Source organism: Clarias gariepinus, chromosome 17, assembly GCF_024256425.1.
Source record: "Clarias gariepinus isolate MV-2021 ecotype Netherlands chromosome 17, CGAR_prim_01v2, whole genome shotgun sequence".
In the NCBI taxonomy this organism is placed as follows: domain Eukaryota; kingdom Metazoa; phylum Chordata; class Actinopteri; order Siluriformes; family Clariidae; genus Clarias; species Clarias gariepinus.
This window is the reverse complement of record NC_071116.1, coordinates 7705186-7730126: the sequence shown is the minus strand read 5'-3', so window position 1 is coordinate 7730126 and position 24941 is coordinate 7705186. Positions and strand designations below refer to the sequence as shown.

General features: G+C 40.0%; 1 protein-coding gene across 11 annotated transcripts in view; it reads right to left on the bottom strand.

Moving 5' to 3' along the window:
- LOC128505501 (calcium/calmodulin-dependent protein kinase type II subunit beta) overlaps window positions 1-24941 on the bottom strand; it is an 87051-nt gene that overhangs the window by 58495 nt on the left and 3615 nt on the right. For all 11 annotated transcript variants that reach the window (XM_053475947.1, XM_053475951.1, XM_053475954.1 and 8 more), the window contains exon 2: window positions 24588-24682. In XM_053475947.1, the coding sequence (XP_053331922.1) occupies window positions 24588-24682 (95 nt within the window). The remainder of the gene's footprint in view (window positions 1-24587; window positions 24683-24941) is intronic.

The following is a 24941-nucleotide window of genomic DNA, read 5'->3' as shown; positions in this document are numbered from 1 at the left end:
AAGTTCTCCCAGTTAATTTTCATTATAGGTATACCTCAATTATGAGAGACAAAAAAAGAAAAAAAAATCCAGAAAATCACATTGTAGGATTTTTAAAGAATTTACTTGCCAATTATGGTGAAAAATAAGTATTTGGTCAATAACAACATCTCAATACTTTGTTATATACCCTTTGTTGTCAATAACAGAAGTCTTCACAAGATTTTGCTGGTACACACACTGTTGCTGGTATTTTGGCCCATTCCTCCATGCAGATCTCCTCTAGAGCAGTGATGTTTTGGGGCTGTCGCTGGGAAACAGACTTTTAAATCCATCCAAAGATTTTCTATGGGGTTGAGATCTGGAGACTGGCTAGGCCACTCCAGGACCTTGAAGTACTTCTTACGAAACCACTCCTTCATTGCACGGGCGGTGTGTTTGGGATCATCGTCATGCTAAAAGACCCAGCCAAGCATCTTAAATGCCCTTGCTGATGGAGGTTTTTTACGCAAAATCTTACGATACATGGCCCTATTCATTCTTTTCTTTACACGGATCAGTCGTCCTGGTCCCTTTGCAGAAAAACAGCCCCAAAGCATGATGTTTTCACCCCCATGCTTCACAGTAGGTATGGTGTTCTTTGGATGCAACTCAGCATTCTTTCTCCTCCAAACACGAAGTTCTATTTTGATTTCATCTGACCATATGACATTCTCCCAATCCCTTTTCTGGATCATCCAAATGCTCTCTAGCAAACTTCAGACGGGCCTGGACATATACTGGCTTAAGGGGGACACGTCTGGCACTGCAGGATTTGAGTGGCGGCGCAGTGTGTTACTGATGGTAGCCTTTGTTACTTTGGTCCCAGCTCTCTGCAGGTCATTCACTAGGTCCACCTGTGTGATTCTGGGATTTTTCTTTTTTCTTTTAGACCCCATGGAGTGAGATCTTACGTGAAGCACCAGATCGAGGGAGATTATCAGTGGCCTTGTATGTCTTTCCCGAGCTCCGCCAGACTGACCAATTTTTCTACTTTTTCGTCCCCTTACGAAGAGTAAACATATAACAGATAAGTATTTCATACTACCTTATAATATATTCACTCGAAACGCGTGTTATATCGTTTTCGTATAAGTTTATATAGTATAAGTTTTAATAGTTTTGCAGCACACCGCTTCTAGCCGGCTTTTCATTAGCATCGCTAGCCCGTTAGCCCGGCTATCACAAGTTTGTTTACGCTCTTTCGCACCGGTTATTTCTATTTTTAGACACCATGTCGGTTGGGTCTCTGCCCCTGTGTGCAGGTGAGGAGACATTGGAGCTGCACTCGGTGGACTTGGAGATGGAGGCCGTGGAGAAGCTGATCCGCGACCTACAGGTGAAGCTGGCCCGGCTACAGCAGCGGAAAGCCACGCTGGAATCATCGCGGACCGACGCTCACCTGTCCCAGGTAAATTCTCGGCATGAGAATTCTCCTACAACCTCTACTCCGCGTGCTTCTCTGCCCAGGTCCAACGCACCGAGAACGCAGCCTGCCCAGCTTTCCTTCACCCCGGCGCCGGGATACCACGAGGCCTGGAAACTTCAGCAGCGGAAGACGCGCGCCAAGCCCCGGGCGAGGACCTCTCCTCCTCCGCCACCACCCGTCTTCGAGATCTCAACCCGAAACCGCTTCGCTCCTCTCCGTGAGACGGCACACGACGCGCTGGTCATCGGAGACTCCATTGTCCGGCACGTGCGTGCTACCACAGCTAAAGGTAAGGCGTACACGCGCTGTTTACCTGGTGCACGTGTTCTTGATGTTGCTGCACAGGTGCCTGCGGCCCTGAGGAAGAACATTCGAGCTGTGGTTCTCCATGCTGGCACCAACGACATCAGGCTGAGGCAGACGGAGATCCTAAAGAAGGACTTCAGGAGCCTGGTTGAGAAGGTCCGCAGCACATCACCCACGACAAAGATCGTCGTATCTGGACCACTTCCGACATTTCAGAGAGGAATCGAGAGGTTCAGTAGATTATTTGCCTTCAATGAATGGTTACAATCTTGGTGTCAACAACAGAGATTACCCTTTGTTGATAACTGGAATGTTTTCTGGGAGCGTCCTAGGCTCTACCGCACAGATGGCCTGCACCCTAGCAGAGCTGGAGCAGCGGTCCTCTCTGACAACATCTCCAGGACATTACGAACCATCTGACTTGCGGTAAGTCATACCTCAGATTCTTTAGATACCAGCCACAATAAAACTCACCATACTAATAGACGCACACACATAGCTTGTACTATAGAAACTGTGTCTATTCCCCGATTAGTGAGAAAAAAGAATAAATTCGTTAAATCCAGCCGAAACAATCTGGTAACCATTAAACCAGAAAAAGCCCAAATAAGTAATCGAAGTCTACCTCTAAAGTTTGGACTTCTCAACATTAGATCCCTTACGCTAAACCAACCGTCTGCTAGCTGCATAGAGTCGTCACTCAGGGTTCACTCTATTGAGACTGTGTCTGTTCCCCGAGCTAAAAACAAATTTAGAAAGACTCAGAAAGTCTGTTTTAGTAATTTAATTAGCATAAAGACCACAAACTTGGATCAGACTGAATGCGCAGCCGGCACCTCTGATCTGAAGCTAGGACTGTTAAATATTAGATCTCTCGCATCTAAAGCAGTTATAGTTAATGAAATTATCACAGATCAGGAGTTTGATATACTCTGTTTAACAGAAACCTGGATTAAACAGGACGAGTATGTAGCTCTAAATGAAGCTAGTCCTCCTGGATACAGCTACATACACCAGCCTCGGTTAACTGGTAGAGGAGGAGGCGTCGCAGTTATTCACAATGATAATTTGACTATTGTACAAAAACACGGACACAAATTTAATTCATTTGAAATTCTTTATAGTAACATAAGTGTATTTAACTATATTAAGTCAGCTCAGTCGATCCCGCTAATTGTTATTTACAGACCTCCAGGGCCGTACTCGGAATTTCTTAGTGAATTTGCCGATTTCCTCTCAAACCTAGTCATTTCTGTAGACAAAGTGTTAATTGCTGGAGATTTTAATATTCATTTTGAAAACCCAGAAGACCCTCTGAGAACTGCATTTATGTCTATACTGGACTTGGTAGGAGTAAATCAGTGTGTAGTAGGACCCACTCATAAAGCAGGTCACACTTTAGATTTAATAATATTATTTGGATTAAGTATAAGAAATTTATTCACAATACCACTATCTGAAGTTATCTCAGATCACTATCTTGTCTCATTGCAAGTGTGTCACAATAATAATGTACACACAGCGCCGCGCTACCGTATGAAACGTACATTCACATCAACTACCAAACAGAGTTTTATCAGTAATCTCCCAGAGTTCCCAACTTCGATTAGATCACCGTCTGACCCCACAGAACTCGATCAGGCGACTGAATATTTAGAGTCGACATTTCGCTATACCCTAGATAATGTAGCTCCAGCCAAAAGAAAAATTATTAGAGATAAAAAACTTGCTCCCTGGTATAACGATCACACGCGCACTTTAAAACAGACCGCTCGGAAATTAGAACGTAAATGGCGTCAAACTAAATTACTAGTATTTCAAATAGCATGGAAGGAGAGCATCCTGAACTATAGAAAAGCTCTTAGTGTAGCTAGATCAACATATCTCTCCACTCTTATAGAAGAAAATAAAAATAATCCTAGATTCTTATTTAATGCTGTAGCCAAATTAACCAGAAATAAGACCACTGCAGAAATCTCCACAACAACATCATGCAATAGTGAGGACTTCATGAACTTTTTTAATAATAAAATTGTAAATATTAGGCATAAAATTGAGGTTTTGAAACCGAACAATGTAATTGATGCAGATGTTAATCTAGCCATGTCAGACCAGAACCTAGAATACTTTACTCCCCTTGAAGAGAATGAACTAATTTCACTCATCTCTTCTTCAAATTCATCAACCTGTATATTAGATCCTGTACCGACACATTTTCTTAAACAGATAGTACCAGCAATAATAGAACCCCTGTTGAGAATAATTAATTCTTCACTCAGCATTGGATATGTTCCAAAATCTTTTAAATTAGCAGTTATCAAACCAATAATTAAGAAACCTGACCTCGACCCCTGTCAGCTGTCCAGTTACAGACCAATATCAAACCTCCCCTTTATCTCTAAGATCCTGGAAAAGATAGTAGCGGAGCAGCTATGCTCATATATACATAGGAATGGCATACATGAACTGTATCAGTCAGGATTTAGGCCTCATCACAGTACAGAGACAGCGCTCGTTAAAGTAGTAAATGACATTCTATTGGCCTCTGATCAGGGTTGTGTAACTATGCTTGTATTACTTGACCTCAGTGCAGCTTTTGACACTGTTGATCACGCTATTCTTCTTCACAGATTAGAAAATGTAGTGGGAATTAAGGGTACAGCCCTCTCCTGGCTCAGATCCTATCTGACCCATCGTTATCAGTATGTAGACTTAAATGGTGATTATTCTGCATGTTCTCTAGTGGAGTTTGGCGTTCCGCAGGGTTCAGTTTTAGGTCCACTGCTTTTTTCCCTTTACATGCTTCCTCTGGGCAACATAATCCGTAAGCATGGTATTAGTTTTCATTGTTATGCTGATGATACACAGTTATATGTCTCAGCAAAACCTGATAAGAAAAAACAGCTTACTAAAATTGAGCAATGTGTGCAGGACATAAGAAATTGGATGCTAACTAACTTCCTTCTGCTAAATCCGGATAAGACAGAAGTTCTAGTCATAGGACCGCATACAGCTAGGAGTAAAATTTTAGATCATACCGTAACTTTAGATGGCCTTTCTGTTCCATCAAATGCAACAGTGAAAGACCTTGGTGTGATTATTGATTCCAGCCTTTCATTTGAAGCACATGTAGATAATATTACCAGGATAGCATTCTTTCACCTCAGAAATATTGCCAGAATAAGAAATTTATTGTCGCTAAACGACGCAGAAAAACTAGTTCATGCTTTTATCACCTCTAGGTTGGACTATTGTAATGCCTTACTGTCTGGTTGTTCAGCTAGATGCATAAATAAGCTTCAGCTAGTCCAGAATGCAGCAGCGAGAGTCCTCACCAGAACCAGAAGATATGAGCACATCACCCCTATCTTATCTTCACTCCATTGGCTCCCTGTGAAATTTCGCATTGATTTTAAAATACTACTCTTGACATATACAGTAGTTGATCAATTGGAATGGTTATTACCGTCGCGCTCACCGCCGCGTAAAAACGTCAGCGGCCAAAATAAATCAGTTGCATTTCAAAGTCATTCGTAAAATGGCCGCCAGGTGGCGCAAAGTGACATTTTCGCTCGTTGCCGTAAATACAACAGTGACCGTTATACAGCGTATCTCTGTCTCGGTTTATTGTTATTTAAGTTTTGGATTATTTCAGGTACTTTAAACACATTGTTGGGTTGCTCATGTTGGCTCATATGAGATGTAGTTTACAAATGAACACCTGGTTGGGTTATTTTGACCCAACAACTGGTTTATTCATTATTCTTTCCTTTCTCCAAATATCAGCCTGCAGAATGTTTGAAATATTACTGTTTATTGTGTTACAGGTGTAGTTTTAAGAGTTGTTTAGGCAGGAATGCGTGTGTATACAGCTCAAAACCTCCATCAGTTATTAAAGATAGCGGCTATTTAGAAAACATGCCCAGTGATTTCGGAGCTTCAGGAAATCTCCCGGCGCTCTGCGCATAACACCGGGCCAACTCATGTCGGAAAAAATTTATAAACGGTTTCTAAACGTGGGCTATTGTTTTTTTACTTATAATATTTGTTAATTTAATTTAAATGAGGTTTGGGCTCAGGACTTCGACTCGGCATCGTAATTCTCCTCTTTAATTTACTCCATAGTTTTAATCAGCGCTCAGCCGCATGCATTAGGTTTTCCAGAGCGCACCGGCAGAAGTAGACTAATGATTATGAGCACGTCAGGAAAATAGGAAGCAGACTGACTCTGACCATTTAAAAAAACGTTTGCGTTCATTTTCTGACGCGCTCAAGTTCACCAAAAACAATACAGAGCAGCGCAGCTTACAACACTTACAAAATCACAACACTTACAAAATCACAACGTTTTTTCGTTATTGTGAGTGCGCTTAAATAAAAGTTGAGTCTTATAAAGGCATGTAGTCTTATATAGTTTTATTATATAGTTTTTTGCACATTAATCTGACAGTTTTTTCAGCCAGTCACGGCGTGCGCCCAAATCAATATCGCTCCTCGCTCACTAGTTAGGCGGCCTCCCCTTCAGACATGCGAAGCAGCGGGACCGCAGAATTACACATGACTGGTGAGCTATCGTTGCTATCGTTGCCCGGGCTTGCACCCCGCACTATAAAATACTCGGGGTTTGTTGGGCTACAGTGGATTTTACTACGCGCTGTGTATGCAGCGCGCGTGCAACAACGCGGAAGTGCGGCATGCAAGCAGGGCAAATGGAACGCGCCCCACGGACTTCAAAGGAGCGAGAGGTGGGAGGGGCCGGGCCGGCCATCCGCGGAGAGCAGAGTCAGCGCGAGCAGACGGATGGCCATTGCACTCACACCGCGTAGTAAAATCCACTGTAACCCAACAAACCCCAATCATCACCAGCCGTGCCTTATTCCGTCATGTCATGTGGGCATTATAAGCTTTGTATTGAAAACTTCTAACTAAAAAGTGGCAGCTGGCACGCCTAAAAATAGACGCAGGTTATTTTTTTTAATAGTCTAAATAAAAACCCTCCGATTTAATTTCCTATAGTCTAACCAGCGCTCAACCGCACGCATAGTTTTCCCGAGCGCGAGGAATTTTTTTGTGCTAAATAATGTTTATGCAGTATAAGAATTCCTATTAATCCTGGGTTGTTCTTTTAGTGTCACTATAGTGCTTTACAATGCCAGACAACATTTAAATACAAATTATTCACCCTCCCCAGGTGTGAATCGGCTGTTCTCACCTATACATTCAGAGGAACTGAAATACACTTCTACCCACTTTAAAAACCTCTTGAATCTGAGGCTCTTCTGGAGACCTTCAGTGATTTCAATTTGTGTAATTTTAATCTCCTGGATTCTAGATTCTAAAGTTGACATTGTTACCTTTTTTAATCATTGGAATGGAAGAACTTGTTATTTTCCTTATGATAGCATAAATTGCATTGTTTTTAATCAGTCTATACACAATATTCTTTGGTATTATTTTTTTTAAACGGGTATGGGGGCTATCTTGGTTCATTAATCTCCGTGCCTGGTTTAGGTTTAGTATTCAGTGCGCATCTGTTATATTACAACTATCATAACACTCAAATACCTTTTATTGGGGGTTAAGTGACTGATGTGCCTAACATGTTTCAGCTGAGCCTTTGTTTCACTGAAAACGACCGCGACACCCCTCTCTCTCACACACACACACACACACAGAGCCGACCAAATCATTAGCACGTCCCTCCCCCAAACAGCACAGACATTTACTTCCTATCCATTTACTTACACCTGAACTGAGTTGTTTGAGTAACATGGGTCAAACCCGTTACAAATCATAACAGTCTACTGCATTTCATTCTTATAATAACGCAAAAACACAAGCGGGGCTGAAAGACCGACATCTGCTGACGCAGTAGAACGTCCTAACACTGTTTTAATTTTATGGTCATTTATTTCAGTTAATAAATCTACTATAAATTTAAAGAACACAAGAAATAAGATGACACAAATCCATACACCTTTTTTTTTCTAATTACAAGTGATAAAATCAAAAGGCTCACTGTGTTAACATTTATTGTGCTAAAATTTGATCCTAATAAGATTTGATTTAATTTGAATTCTAGAACAGTGGCAGCTGGAACACCTAAAACAGATGCAGGATTATATTTTTATAATCTAAATAAAAATGCTTTTTTAAACGTGGGCTATTGTTATTTACATGCAATATTTGTTAATTTAATTTAAATGGGGTTTGGTCTCCGGAATGTTGAGCATCAGGATCCTCTTCTTTACTTTCCGACGTAGAATCAGCGCTTAATCGCACGCATTAAGTTTTGTAAATTCGTTTAATGTTTAATAGTAAATAATGACCCCCGTTGCGCTGTACCACCGCTCGGAAAACCTTATGAAATACAAGTTTAGGACAATTATGATGATCTGCCACGGCGTGCGCGTGTGATGGGTGTACGCCCAAATCTACTATAACTACTCCCTCACTCCGTAGGCTCCCTGAATAGGCGGGCCGCCTATTTGTGCCGGCTGGCGATAATTAACGTTAATATGATCTCGGGCTTGCTCCGCATTATAAAAGCAAGGCGCGGAGGTTTGTCTGAGGTCTGGGAAGTACGTGATGTAATGGAGAATATAAAAAAAGCATGTCAGTTGGGAGATGTGACGCGGCCCAGGCGCTTTAAACAAGCACACTAGAATTCCGCCCTTTGATCTCCGCGCTGAGGACAGCGCGAGAAAGAGCTGCGCGAGCTCCCGCGGCATCTACACTCCCGCACCGTGCCCGCCCTCGCAGCCCCGCTGCCGAAGAGGAAAAGTGTGGTTAGGTTTTTGCGTCAGCGAGAACTCGCGCCGGCCATCGACAGCGGGAGAAGCGCCGTCACGAGGGAGCGTGCAGGAGCGCTGCCTCCGCGTGCTCAGTTCTGCCACTTCGCGCACCAACACTTAGCATCAGCTGTGTGCCCGCATGCCAGTGTGGCACAGCCCCCGGAACTGCACATGCACAACCTTTATCCCATTCTTTCCTTTCTCCCTCCTTCAACACTTTCCTTCCCCATTTTACCTAAATAAATAACCCTTTTCCTGTAAGACCTCGCCTCGTGTCCGTGCTTTATGGTGCCGCCCGTGCAACATGGGTCGAATCCGTTACAGATCATAACAGTCTACTGCATTTCATTCTTATAATAACGCACAAACACAAGCGGGGCTGAATGACCAACATCAGCTGACGCAGTAGAACGTCCTAACAATGTTATAATTTTTATGGTCATTTATTTTAGTTAATAAATCTACTATAAATTTAAAGAACACAAGATATAAGACGACACAAAACCCTACACGCGTCTTTTCTAATTACACGTGATAAAATTTAAAGGCTCACCTTTTCTACATTTGTATCGTCATTTTAGTTCTGTGATTATAAATTTGTTTAACTACAATGTTTTACTTGATTTTATCTGCTACTACGTGCAGTTCTAAAACTCTGTCTCATTAATCCAGCAGAGAATGAACTAAGGCATGAGGCGTCAGCCTGTAGTTATATAGCGCCACTCAACGGTAAAAGCCAGCAAACGCACAAAGCCAAACGGTACCGCCGAGCGCAGCGACGGTAGGACCTACATTCCGATTGATTAACCACTGTAAAGCATTAAATGGTCTCGCGCCGCAGTACCTGAGCGAACTGCTAGTGTCTTACGATCCGCCGCGCCTACTTCGATCAAAGGATGCAGGCTGCTTGTCAGTACCGCGTATTATGAAAAATACAGCTGGGGGCAGAGCTTTTTCTTACAAAGCCCCAAAGTTATGGAATAGTCTTCCAAATAGTGTTCGGGACTCAGACACAGTCTCAGTGTTTAAGTCCAGGCTAAAAACCTATTTATTTAGCCGAGCATTTTTATAAATAGATTTGCCATAGGTAAAGGAGCAGATCTGGGGGACTCATGGACGTAGAGTATTATGGTGAACTGGTATGTTTGGATGCTGTCTTCCTCACTCTCATTGATCACTCAGGTTTGCTGACGGTGAGGGGATTGTTTGCTTTACATGTCAGGAAGCCCTCATGTTTGTGTTTCCTTCTGGCTCTCCCTTTTAGTTATGCTGTCATAGTTAGTCCTGCCGGAGTCTCTGCTTGCACGCTACAGTTAATATACATTCACATTATACATTGTGTGACTGTGACCATAACTAACTGCCATCTCTCCTCTTCTTCTCTTTCCCCCCCTCTTTCTTTTTCCTCTCTCCTCCTGTCCCCCCCTTTCACTCTTTCTCTCTCTCTCTGTCGAGCTACACATGTCGTTCCTGAGCTGCCAGTGATCCAGACTCCCTCTGCCCTCCGGACCTGTCTGACCCATCCTGGTGCCCCGCTTCTGGCTGAAGATCTCGTCACATGGATGCCCCGTGTGTCTCTCTGGGATGCGTCTGGTGTCTGGGAATGATTCTCTCTACCTAGAAGATGGTTCTGGCCTTGACTGGTGTTGGCAACTGTTTCTCTGGGGACTTGACAGTTCGATAGTTCATGACTGGAACTTCTTACAAGTCTACCTGGGTCTTCAATAACTACCTGGACTCCATATTAACATCAATTAACATCAGCTATTATAGCTGAACTGCCTCCCACCCTACACACTGTATAAATGCAGATCATTTACTGCTTTTTGTTTCACCCAAATGAGGATGGGTTCCCTGTTGAGTCTGGTTCCTCTCAAGGTTTCTTCCTCTTACCATCTCAGGGAGTTTTTCCTTGCCACTGTCGCCCTCGGCTTGCTCACCAGGGACAAACTGACCATTTTGATTCATACAAATTCACATTTCATACAAACCTAAATAATTCTTTTGACTATGTAAAGCTGCTTTGCGGCAATGAAAATTGCTAAAAGCGCTATACAAATAAAATTGAATTGAATTGAAGTATGTCTATCATTTTATAATAATTGCTCCCAAAGTTGATTTCTTCACACCAAGCTGATTGCCTATTGTAGATTTAGAGTTTGGGGTGTGACTGTTTGAGGTTGTGGACAGGTGTCTTTTATACTGATAGCAGATGCCATTAATACAGGTAACGAGTGGAGGACAGAGGAGCCTCTTAAAGAAGAAGTTACAGGTCTGTAAGAGACAGAAATCTTGCTTGTTTGTAGGTGACCAAATACTTATTTTCCACCATAATTTGCAAATAAATTCTTTAAAAATCCTACAATGTGATTTTTTTTTTTGCTTATTTTGTCTCTCATAGTTGAGGTATACCCATGATGAAAATTACAGGTCTCTCTAATTTTTTTAAGTGGGGGAACTTGCACAATAAGTGGCTGACTAAATACTTTTTTGCCCCACTGTATGTATAGTGGCCAACAGCTACTACATTTTTCATGTTTGGTCTGCACACTGGTTTTTGTATCAAAATCTCTTTTGCACCCTCTGTGCATCTTTTGGACCTTTGTCCCATTTGCTTATTGACATAGTTGTTCTAAGTCTGTCTGACTGCTTGTCTGATCTGATTTTTTTCTGTTAAAACATCTGTTCTGATGTTCTGGACCCTGCCAGATGTCATACACTGTCCTTATTTTAATCACATCTGCAACAGGGTAACAGGGTTCTTTGCCCTTGGTTCTTTCTTTCCTTTTAAATTCGTTTAATTTATATTGTGTAAAAATGTTAAACAGATGTACTTTTTTTCCTGCCAAAAACAATCACATTTTGCACCACACAGTATCCAAGAATAAAAGAAAAGAACAAAGTTAGTCACTTGTTTGTTTAAATTTTCTACACTGAAGACTTTGCTTTAGGCTTGTTTAATTTGCCTAGTTTAACTCAAGTTACAATGTGTTATAGGCCAGTGTATTGTACAAAATGTATAAAAACATTCATTTCTCATCACTATTAAGCACAGAGATGATTGGAGGATGAATAATTTGGGCAGTTGAGAAAAAAAAACAGCATTCATAATTTATAATCTGCGTCCTGCACAAGCCCCCATGAGGTTCTTTTTTTAACCGCCTGTACTGCTGTGACATGTTTCTTCCTCTTCCAGCTTCCAGTGACATAAGCAGCTCCTGTTCTGTGCTGCAGGCTCAAATTCACACTCGGATTCGATCAGCTTGCCCTACCTAAAACCTGCTATTAAATGATACAAGAAAGAATGTAGCACTGGAGGCATAATCATCATGTCTCCCAGAATAGGAAATCGATTATAACTCCTAGGACACTCTGAAAGTTATGGCATTTTGGTCCTATATTAATACATATGAGTGAAATAAATTTATCATGATTCCTACAGAGTTAAAAAGTATAAAAATATAAAAAATATATCAGTTCCAGGCAGAAAGTAAAAACTTGTCTAGTCATATGCAATATTAAAAATACAATCATATCACAATAAGAAGACAAAAGTATTGTATTAAATAATACAGAACAGAATACAAAACATTAAAGTACAAAGCATTTTGATGACATCACCAGTTTGCGCTGCTACTATATCTGGTGAACAGCAGCACAACTTTTTAAATCATATGAAAGTGGAATTTGTGACTCCAGGTTTGCTTCAGTTGGTTAGGTCTAGGCTCAGCAGCATTAAAGAAACATCGTCATTATCTATACCGCATTCAGGGTCATGGGGGGTCTGGAGTCTATCCCAGGATACCCAGGAGACGAGGCGGGGTACACCCTGGACAGGGTGCCAATCCATCGCAGGGCACACACACATACTCAAACACTCATTCACACGCTACGGGCAATCTGGAAACACACCTGTCCAGGAATCAAACCCAGACCCTTAGCACTGAGGTGCAAGGCAACAGTGCTAACCACTACACCACCGAACATTGTGATCAGCCACGACCTGAAACAAAATCAGCTGACGACCTATGTACTGAATAAATTATAAAATTATAAAATATAAATTTTCCCTTGATGACGTGGCCATATTCCAGGACTCTGGAATTTGTGAAAGATTGTTTCTGGGAGCATAAGGAATCATTTTCATGCACGTTGCGTGTTGTACAAATTTCTGGCCATGCACAAGACTAATTACAGTAAACTTCACTTGACTGGCTATAACTCTTACAATTTGCTGCATTTTGATGTACAAATAATGCTTTCATGGTCAAATTGAGCATTTATTTTACACATACACATACAAAATACATATTTGTAGACTTATCATTTCACATAGGCCAAAATGGCTTTGAGAAAAGATCCCACACATGTATCTGTGCAGATGAAAGCCATAATCTAAGATGGTGTAAAATGGCAGAACAGATCGCACTATTAAGGCTAAAACATGATGCCCTTAGGAGGCTATCGATATTTAGAGACTGGTAAGATGTTTTTCCCTTTAAAGATAAAAGATGGTTATAGGTCAGCTCCATTTGTCATGGCATCTGCTCGGTTTTAAAAAGTCATGATGTGGCCTCCCCATGTAGGCCAACATTCATTCTCAGGCAATTTCCTGTAGTCCTTTTTATCTCAAAGCAATTTCTTTTGATCTTGCTGCATGGACGACACTAAATTAATGTCTGTACTTTTTTTTTCTGTCATTAAAATTTAAAAACTTCCACACATTCGCGCCAAATGTATGTTAACATAATGTAGGTGTTATGAATAATTTATAAAGAATATTTGTGTAAATGCCATAATGTGTAAAGCAGGAGTAAATGACAACCTGCACATTAGTTTTTTTTGTGAATACTGTATGTTTCTAATGCAAAACCCACATGAAACCACATTCCCATGTATTCCTGTACAAGATAAAGTTGATTAGAGGTTATCGAAAACTATATAAGCAGTGTTGGGTGTAACGCGCTACAAAGTAACCCATTAGAGTAATCGTAACGAGTGATCTAACGCGTTAGGTCCAGCTTAGAAGGAGTTACAAAATGCAAAACATTTTGGTATTTCTTTTGGGATCTCTAAATTATCTACAGTCTCTATCTATCAAGTACTTGAGATGCTTTATATAAATGTTCGTAAATGTGACCGTTTAGGAAACAAGGATTACATCTCCAGGCTGTGTGTCTGTACTTCACATCTAGGTTACAGAATCTAGAGCTTCGGTTCAGGCAGTGGCTAAGAATTTTTAGCACATCATCCCTAGTGCTCTAAATGTAATTGACCTAATATCTTCCTGTGATCCTTCAGAATTAGTAATCATGGAGGGGTGTGATCTAAAATGGCTCAGTCAGGACGTTAGTAGCTCAAATCCTTGTGCTTCGAGGCATACGAAAAATATTCATGCAAAAAATAACAATGAAATCTGCTGTGACAAACAGCAAAGTGTTGCTGACTGTCTCGGTAACACAGCTAAATGTCATCACTTAATGCCTCGGTGACCTTTTCAAAGCAAATCATGAGCAAACATCAAACACTGATGAGCTTCTTCGTACTTTGTTGAAGGTGGAGCGCTTTGGAAAAGAAAGGGACGAGTAGAGTGTGGTGTGAGTGTGTCCATTACAAACCAAATGGATTTCAGTTTGGGGAATCTGTCCCTCTAAGTATATACATAGCAAACAAATGATTAATTATTCAGCCAGCAAGAATCCAATGTACTGCCGAAGACGAAATTAAAGAGTAGACTCTAGGTTGTTGGTTTGGGAATCTGAGGATCTGGGTTTGAGCCCCGCCGTCGGTGGGTTGCCACACCCAATAGTACCCAGTCACTGCATCCAGTGCCAGTCCCATGCCCGGATAGAATGGGAGGGTTGCATCAGAAAGGCCATTCGGTAAAACCTGTCCCAAGATGTTGGGTGCAGTGGCGACCCCTCGACGGAAGCAGCCGAAACACTAACAACAACAACTAGTGTAATAATATGTCAAGCTAGTTAGCTGGATGAGTCTTAAAACAGATAAGGAATAGAAACATGTATATGATTATAATCCTTGGTCAAGCGAACAAACATTTATTAAGTCATGTGGTTTTTTTTGTTTTGTTTTTTGCATAGCAGAAATTGGCCTGCACCTGGGCACTTTGCGCATGCTATACAGTTCCCGCCTCTTGCTTTGACCCGTAAGTCAAACAAAATGTGGGAGAAGTGGTAAACAATATGGCGGTGTCATCTGCCATCGCCATAACCACAAAAGATAGCGTGCATCTCATTTGTACTAAAACTAAAAAGTTTATAGTTGTCCATGTTTCCACCTCCCCACATGCTGCCAGTCTGCCACTAGCTAACTTGTTTTTGTCTTATTGCTCTCTACGTATTTTACGCTATATTTCAATCTCCACGTGGCACGGTGGCTTATTGGTGAGCACTGTGGCCTCGCACCTTCAGGGTCTGTGTGCATGGAGTTTGATTGCTCTCCCTGTGCTTGGTGAGTTTCCTCCGACTAAAACCCAAAAAATGGTGGTAAAAAAAGGGAATAAATACAATGATCACCATGGTCCCCAGTTGGTTCATTGATAGATGGCTTTCAATCTATTATGTCCATTCATTAATGACATACATACGGTACACTATTTTTTTCTTTAGTAAAAGTTATGCATTTGATTATTTTTATTTTCTAGTATTAGATGAATCAGTATACCTATCAGAAATCCAGAGCTGCGAGCCAAAAGTTAATAAATGCGCATTTACTGTGTCTCGTTTGAAATCCTTACAGATTCTCCAAGGATCTACTGTTTGTGCTTTTTTCCCCTAATTTACTCTAGAGCTTCTGCTAAATGCCTGATAATATAAATATAAGGGATTTAATAAATAAGAAGCAGTTATAAAAGCAAAAGTAGGTTTCTCAATTATTAGAAAACCTTTGGATCACACTCAAAAAGAGAGCTCTACATTTTGTACTGATAACAATTAAATTCCTTGTAATATTAAGAGCGTCAAAAATGTGCTAATTTACTCATGTGATCTAAGGAAATGCGTGTTAAGTTCATCTGCAAATTTCTGGGTGAGTTTCAAAGAATAACTGCGAGTCTTTCTGCTTACGAAGCAGCTGAAAAAAAAATAATGAAAGCACATCAGTAATTACATGTCATCTATAATACAGTGTAGAAAACTACTGAATAAAAGGAGTACAGGGATGAACGTGTGTTCTGTTGATAAGTTATATGCGTCTTCTTTATCAGATACAAGAGCATGGATCTTGGACGCTATTGGCTGCTGTATAGATCAGTCAAGTGGATCGACTCAATGTCGCTCTGGCTTCTTGTTTAAGACGGAAATAGGCTCAATAAGTCAAATCAAATCGCAGCTCAGACGCCATTTTGTGAATGTTCTTGGCACTGGTAGTGCATACATCAAAAATAAAGCGTTACCATGGTAACCAAGTGGTAAGATTTCACATAATGTTCAGGCATCATTTCGATAAACTTTCTAATTATTAAGACTTCACAAGTGGGTTTTTGCATTTTAAATACCTGCCCTGCAGCTCTGTAGCTCTGTGAGTGACTTTCAGGCTGCACTCAGGCACACTGTGGGTGGTAAATGAATCTATTTGCTTAGACGCCATTCAATGTTTTGCACCTTTAGGTAAAAACGCCCCAAATTTCATATGCATTAGGCAAACACGCTGACATGCTTTTTTTATGCAAGTTAAATGAATCATGTCATACACACAACTCTGGGTTTCTGCTGGTATTATACTACTATAAGCAGCTTGGGCACATTTCTTTATTATTATTTTCTTTCTATTTGATTCTTTTGTGAAATTTAATGACAAAAATAGCTTTATAGCTTACATTACCTTAAACAAACGTCTGGTGGTTAAGTATTACATTTAGTTACTGACAGAATCAAACAAACAGGTTATGACTACAGTTCTATTAATTCATCATGGCGTATCAAGGAGCGTCATTTGCATGTCATGAGCTTTAACAGCCCTTATTAAATCATCTGAGTGGATCAGACCCCTTCCATACTTCTGCAAACAGTTTGGAAAGCGTTGTGTGTCGAAACTATAAATCCGGCTTTAGAGGACTTAGCTCAGGCATGTCATTTTTTTCTGGGCCTGTAATACTCTGCATATGGATCTCTAGGCATTTGCACTTTAGACGGCAGGCTGTCCTATAAATACCCGTTAGGTTACTGGCTTGATGACAAGCTATCATCAGTCTCACACTGAGGAACAAATTAAGAAACTGAGCATCAAATGCAGGATTTTTTTCCTCCACAGGATCGGGGTTTACATAAGAGCAGTCAGAGAGGAAATTACTAGACAAGAGCATGGTGATGCAGTTTGTAAATCCTGATGGATTTCACTTTTCTGATCTTTTTTCCTTTTATACACGTTGCGATTTGGTCGCTTCATTAGGAACCTATTGAGCCACTTAAGGGACGTACAAGGAACAAAATGTGAAAGAGATATAAAAGGAAAAACAAAAAAAATACATATTAGCTGAGGTGGGTGAGAGTATATCTGGGTCAATGTAGATAAGAAGAGTCAATGCCAGACAAGTACGCTTTGTTTTTGTTCATTTCCGAGTAAAGGAAATTACAAGATGATTAAAACAATAACAACAAAAACAAAAAAATCTGCTCTACTGTTAGCAAGCCTCTGTGCAACGCTTTTAAGTTATGATTGTTTACAGTCTTGTCTATGATGGGTTAGAAACCTAAAGCATGAAGTCAAGACACACAACATAGTGTTTTTAGCCCAGTTTAGCACAAAATAACAATTCTAATGGCTTTTAGTGACATATAAAAAAAAATGCTAACTGTAAACTGTTAGCAAGCTTCTGTTAGCAAGGTTGGGTAAGGTGAGGAAAACCTGCCTCAGTGTAATGATTAGTTACAAGAACTGGATCCTGTCTATGATTGGTTAGAAAGAATGAAGGCGGGATCTAAATCATGTGTTTAAGTGCAGTCTAAGTTTAAGTGAGTCTCAGAGGGTTCGAGGGGATTTTTCTATGCATTTCTATTTCATGTTTCTTTATGGGTCCATAAGAACCAGAACATAGAATACAGTGGACCCTTGCCATACAAATTTAATCCATTCCAGGGGTGAACTCATGTTATGTTCTTTGGACTTGTTAACATTTATGGTGCTATATCCTCACTAAATCTTGCACAAAACACTTTTCTCCACACATACAAGTGTCAGTCAAGTTTTGACTGGCTACAAGAGATGTGCAAAACTGGAAACATGCCCAACCACCTTGATCGCTTATTTGCCACTGTATATCCACTATGAGGACCCACTGTATACCAATATATTTTGTGAATTTCAACTATTATTAATTTATGGTCTTATATTATTATGCAATCTTTTAGATTAATTTGAGCTTTTTTAGTTTGGAACTGGAGCTAAATACTAACAACCAGTAAAAGGCAGCAGTAGAAGTAAGTTTAAGGCATTGGGATACTGATCAAACAGTCATAAGTTGCCGCTGTTGGGTCCTTGTATATGACCAAATGAATAAAAGCATCAACCAAATAAAAGCAAACGTAACCTCACCACTATTTTAAGTTTAGTCATCAGTAATTAAGGAAAATTCCATCAAACAGCTCCAGAAGCCTATAAAGACTAATCTTACCAGCATAGACCATACCATAAATAGTAATACTGTATAGCACCGTTCTGGTAAACTCTCCAACATAACTGTTTAGCAGCTTCTGATTAATTTTCAATAAGCAGAGCTCTGACAGTGGTGTCAGTTATCATTCAAATTTTGTATGTCATAGTTTCCATAGAAACAGTTCAATCACAGGGTTTATGGAAGATAAGCTCTACTTATTTCAAGGCTAATCAAATAATATGATTTTTATGATGAAGGCTTCTTTTAGAAAAAATAATAATTATAATAATAATATATTATATAAAAATAATAATTCACTCATTCACTCTGTCCGCATTTGTAACATTCAGGAGGTTTTCAGCACAGGGAAATCTTGATTGAGTGATTTCTAATTTCCTAGAGGCTGTGTTTTTTTTCTCCTGAAATATGTTATAATGTACATTTTAACAGAAACAATCCTGTGTCATGGATTTGCCTGTACATTTTGTGTTATTATTCCTATGTACTGTGCAGCACTCATGAAGCACTCTCCTATTAGCTTTGCAATGTTCGACTGAATCTGAGCAGAAAGTTGAGGTCTATACACTTCAGAATTCATTGTGCTACTTCTATCAGCAGTCACATCACCAAAAACACCAAGGAAGCAGTTCCATTGGCAGCCGTACATGCCCATGCCATAACACCTCCTCCACCATGTTTGACAGATGATGTGGTACGCTTCAGATAATGAGCCCCTCTTTCCTTCTCCATATTCTTTTATTCTCATCATGCTTATGCAAGTACATCTGGTAGCAGAACTGGACAGGCCTTCTTTACATGTTTTTTAGCAAAGTTCAATCTGATGCTTGTGCTCTTAAGGTTTACCAGTGGTTAGCATTCTGAGTGAAAGTGAAACCCTCTATATTTACATTCATGAAGGGATCTCTTAATTGACACTTTGACAATGATATGCCTTTGTCCCACAGAATGTTCTTGATTTGGATGTTGTGAAGGGTTTCTTCTCCACCAAGGAAGGACTTCTGCAATCATCTACTTTAGTTTTCCTCTATGGTCCTGCTATGGTGTTGCTGGGGTCACCAGTGCCATTCTTCTTTTTAAGAATGTACCAAACTGTTGATTTGTCCAATCTTAAAGTTTCTGATATCTTTCTGATACTCTATGTCAGCCTAATGATGACTGCCTTCACTTCCACTGACACTTCTTTGGACGTCATATTGAGAATTCCTATGAACAGCTACCAAAAGCAGATTCAACACTAGGAAAGTTCGGACTCTTTTTAGTTTGTCATAAAATAATGAGGAAACAGGCCCAAACCGGCTTTTAAAAAACTGTTTTTTTTTTGTTTCGTTTTTTTAAATAAAAATGCAGATAATTCTTAAACGACTGATATAATATTTTTGAATAACACCTTCGCTTTCAACTGAATGTCAACTCTTCTAAACACATCTTGATTCATTTCAAATCCACTGTGCTATTGTAAGGAGAAAACATTATAAAAACTGGGTCACTGCCCAAATAGTTAAGGAGTTGACTGTATATTAATATACTATATATATATAGTATATTAATGTACTATTTTTGTAAACAATTTTCTTCCATTTGACTGCAAAAAAAGCAATCACAATTATGCATTTGAAACATAACTTCATTGCCGGTCATTTTGAATGATGACCTGATTATGATTTTTTATTTTATTTTATGATACAGACATTTTTATTGCTTGGAAACTGTTTCACAAAGTGACTCACATCATTTAAGAAAAGTGCTTGATGATTGATTTGCTAGTTGAATCTCTTCAACCAGCACGGCATATTAATAAATAACTACGTGAGTAAATAACACGACATCAAAATTGCAGTAGACAGATTTGTCCTGTTCATATCTAGAACACAGACCGGAAGTGATTGGCAAGGAATAACGAATTATGTACCCGGCTATCTGTGTGCAAAGAGATGAGCCACTCTCTGTCTTTTTCTCTCTCTCTCTCTCACACACACATGAAGGCACATGGAGGAGGCCTGGGTTTGGACTGTACGCTTCCCACTGTGGGGGCCTGCTGTCTAACACTCATGAGTCATAAGGAAAGGAGGACAGCTTAGGAAAGAGTAATGCCTGGCTTTCCTACTGACTGGTGAAAAGGACTTGAGACTTAGAAGTAGCCAGGAAATAAAAACAGAGAGATTTTTTTTTGTGCCCTTTGTGTTATGGACGCCAACATGATACAACTACATCCCTTGGCTGAGAATAAATGGTTTGTGTATATTTATTGAAGATTTATGTGGTTTTACCAATTTATGGCTGTTAACTGCTGGAACATCTTGCTACCTCAGACTGATCTAGAACGAGCTCCTGTCTTGAAACAACAATGGAGTGTCTTCATCAATAAGAGTCAGTAATATCAAGTTATCTACCACTCAAAAGCCACAGAGGTGTGCTAGTGAAACTCTGTGGCTTTCCGTCACCAACAACACCCCTGATGGTTGATCTCAGGTTACACCTAGCTCCAAAAAGCAATAGCATCTTGTCATCTAGGATATCATCCTTGTTAAAGTTGAGAGACGTGGGGGAAGCCAGCTTTTATAGTTCTTCATATTCACTGTTTGAACTGTTTTTGTTCAACAAGAGTGTGGTGTAGCTTGTATCTCTGACACATCGGCTGATGGTTTCAGCAGGATATCTTGGTTGTCTAAACGCTGTGGAGACGTTTATTTGGCAACATTAAAGTAGTTGGTATTGTTTTTTTTAAAGAAATGACGCTGTCTACATGACAATGGGATACAATTGACCCAACACCATGTTAAAAGAATGACTTTTCTAATTAATCTAATTAATATTAAACTGAACAAGTCGCTCCTGTGGGAGTACTCTGTGTTTTCCACTGCACCAAAGACAATATATTGTCACTAAATGATGCAGAACAACTAGTTCATGCTTTTATCACCTCTAGGTTGGACTATTGTAATGCCTTACTGTCTGGTTGTTCAACTAGATGCATAAACAAGCTTCAGCTAGTCCAGAATGCAGCAGTGAGAGTCCTCACTAGAACCAGAAGATTTGAGCACATCACCCCTATCTTATCCACACTGGATTGGCTCCCTGAAATTTCGCATCGATTTTAAAATCCTACTCTTGACATATAAAGTATTAAATGGTCTCGCGCCGCCTACGTCGATCAAAGGATGCAGGCTACTTGTCAGTACCGCGTATTATGAAAACTACAGCTGGGGGCAGAGATTTTTCTTACAAAGCCCCAAAATTATGCAATAGTCTTCCAAGACTCAGACACAGTCTCAGTGTTTAAGTCCAGGCTAAAAACCTATTTATTTAGCCAAGCATTTTTGTAAACAGATTTGCCTTAGGTAAAGGAGCAGATCATGGACGTAGAGTATTATGGTGAACTGGTATGTTTAGATGCTGTCTTCCCCACTCTCATTGATCACTCAGGTTTGTTTCTTCCTATTACTATCTCAGGGAGTTTTTCCTTGCCACTGTCACCCTCAGGGACAAACTTAAATAATTATTTTGATTGTGTAAAGCTGCTTTGTGACAATATCAATTGTTAAAAGTGCTATACAAATAAAATTTTATTAAATAATAAGAATAATAAAAATAAATATACCAAATAAAGGATTTAAATCTCGTTGTTTAGAGGTTGTGTCTGCAATGTTGTGTTTGGGTCGTTCATTCATTGTTATCTCAAAATCATTTTATAAAGGCATTCTAACTTTCAAAAACAAAGCTATCATGAAATTGTTCTAACATTGAACATAATCAAACAAACAAGAGAGATCTATTAAAAAAGACAAACAATAAACCCCAAAAAACTATCTCAGATGTTGAGTAGATTTGGCTAAAATTTAATTTTCATTTTGTGGTTTTGTTCATTTTGTAAAGTAATATTTTATGATTAGCGGATACTGTGCTGGGACTTTAGTTTTTGGTTTAAGAAACCAATCTCTCTAGAATTCATAATGAAAATCAGTTTATAGCAATGCTAAGATCAAATAAACTAGCTACCTCCCATCCACTAGAGCTCAAATTTGATACTCAATATAAAACTTTTATGCTAAAAATGATATCAAAGCCCACAAAATGGTTGTGTACTTGTGTGAATTGTATCTGCGTGAGGAAATGTTGCTATTACAATAAACACAGCTCCCACTAATTTGATGAAATTCAAAGTGATGAGCATAGTGGGCTTAGTCGCTACCCCCACTAGCCACATGCCATGCCCTGTCAGAACTTATCGCAGATCAAGCCATCTTTTTTTAGTATTTACTCGGCAACATTACAGCAGTGTGGCTTTACCTGGAGTAGCATGTAGACTTATCTTATCTTAAATTTGTGCTGAACAGCAAGTGCTTTGCACAACGTCTTTTAAAGGTCCCGTATTTTACTATTTTTTTAACACAGGTCTCAAAGCACCCACAGAGGGTCTCTTTGAATGGAAATACCTTACACAACGTATTTTGTTTATACCTCTGTTTCACCCCTTTTCTAAACGCACCATTTCAGTGTCTATCTAAGTGAGCTACTGCTAAGCCACACCCAACCAAGGAAAAGTAGAGCTGAGCAACAAGCTGGGGGAGGGGTTTTTCTTATATGAGGTCACAATAGGAGAAAAATCTAATATGCTTGTTCAAGCCTTATTAAATACAAAAACATAAAAAGAAAAAATGCTTTTTTTGTCACGTTTTTTGTTTGCACGCTCACACTGGAAACGTATCTGCATGACTAAAAAAGACTTTGCATAATAGCTTCCCTTTACGTTGTTGTGGCTGGCTAATATGCTCTACGTAGATAAGCACTTAAGTAAAAATAGCTTCAGCTTTCTCTGTCTACATTTTGCCTGTATTTACACAGGGTTATTACACATGTTACATCGTCACCTCTGCTAGCATGTTCATAACTTTGTCATACTTAACAGAAGGAACTGAGGAAGGAGCATTGGCTCCCTATTTCCCATGTAGTAAAGCAATGCCAAATGTCTAATCTAAACAGCATGTCTTTGGGAGGAAACCTACCAAGCACGGGGAGAACATGCAAACTCCACACACACAGACCTGAGGAGGAAATCAAACCCTGACGGTGCGAGGCCACGGTGCTAACCACTACGCCACTTATATAAGATGGAAATTACATTTTTTAACATTTAAGGGGGTAATATGTTGCAATTCCTCCATGAGCCTACAGGTGGAGCATTTTTAATCATTCACATGTTGGCAGGCAGCACAGCATCCTGTGTGATAGGAGCAAAATATATGCTGCATCGGGATATTTATAAAATCGTAATACTTGCAGAATCGCAATACAAATCAAATCAGCACTTAGGTATTGTGATAATATTATATCGGCTGATCTATGGTGATTACCATCCTTGATGTTATAAATTTATGTTTAAAAGTGTTTAAGTTTGGGTTATATCTTACTAGGTTATATCTTACAGGGACAAACTTCAAATTGTACCACTTACTCAATGTGGTGTCACTTTTTTTAAGGTTACGTAATGATAACACATCTACTCTCACATCACGTTAAAAGCGGTCTGTGTGTGGGCGTCCTCACGCAGTCATGCGCTAAATCAAAACAGGATCCCGTTCCACTCCAAGGTATTGCATTGAATATGTACAACTGTACAACTGAAGCACAGATGGCCATCGGTGGGAATCTGCCATCGGTAAAAGACTGCGGCATTTTGACCTCCCTACAGCCTGCATGGATTTTTCCCACAATTTTTCCCGGGTTGTTGCGTCTATTGCATATGTATACGAAGAATTTGGAATGCTGAGTTACAGTATGACCCTAAACACCAGTTTGTGTGTGTGTGTGCGTAACTGTGTGTATGTCATCTTGCTCCAGGCATGTTGGGTTCACAGACACGATGGGTGCAGTGTGCCAAGTGCTCAAGCTGCCTCAGCAGCCTGTAGACCATCCCGTGCACCCCACTCACCAACACACAAAAACAAACACACACACACACACACACACTCTTACAACCAGCAGGACCCTTAAAGGCGCCCTCTCAGGCAACACTTAAGTCACACCGCTGCTGCCTTGTTTCACACCTACCTTGACTTTTGCAAATGCAGCATTTAACTTCTTTGCAGGATGTCAAAGAATTGAGATTAACTTAAGAAAACTGCACTTTCTATAGTAGTACAGAATAGCATTAATCCTGTAAGTGTCTCAGTGTTTCACCGCACATCATAACTCTAATAAACTTACTGGATATGACATCACTTATCTGGACTGGACTTGCGCACAGTAGCTCATCTGCTGATCGTTTCTATTTAGAACAGGAAACCTTCCTCTAAACCGCCCCAAACCCAAATAAATACAGCTGGACTTATAATCCTACGATCTAGCAGCCACGACAGGAGGACCACGCAGATGTCCGCATCCTCATCTCTGAGCAGGGTTTACTCACCCCTGGCTGAGAGCTTTTTGGTGTTGATTATTTTGGCAGCGTATTCTTGGCCTGTGCACAGCTTGACGCAGCGTCGCACGACTGAAAAAGCTCCCCTGAAAAAGAAGAAGGAGAAAAAAAAAGAATTTAAGATGAAGAATATTTCACTGCAATGAAACGATAATATGCACCCGCAATCCGCTTGGATGGAAAAGAAAATCGACACGAGCCCATCAGGGAAACAATAACTGAAGTAAATGAGGCGGGTTTCGTTTTTTGTAGCGAATCATCAAGTGAAAAATAACTTTCAGATAAAATGATATAAGCAAAGCAAGTATGCCGGAACCCAGATTTTTAGCACTTTGTTGAAAGCCC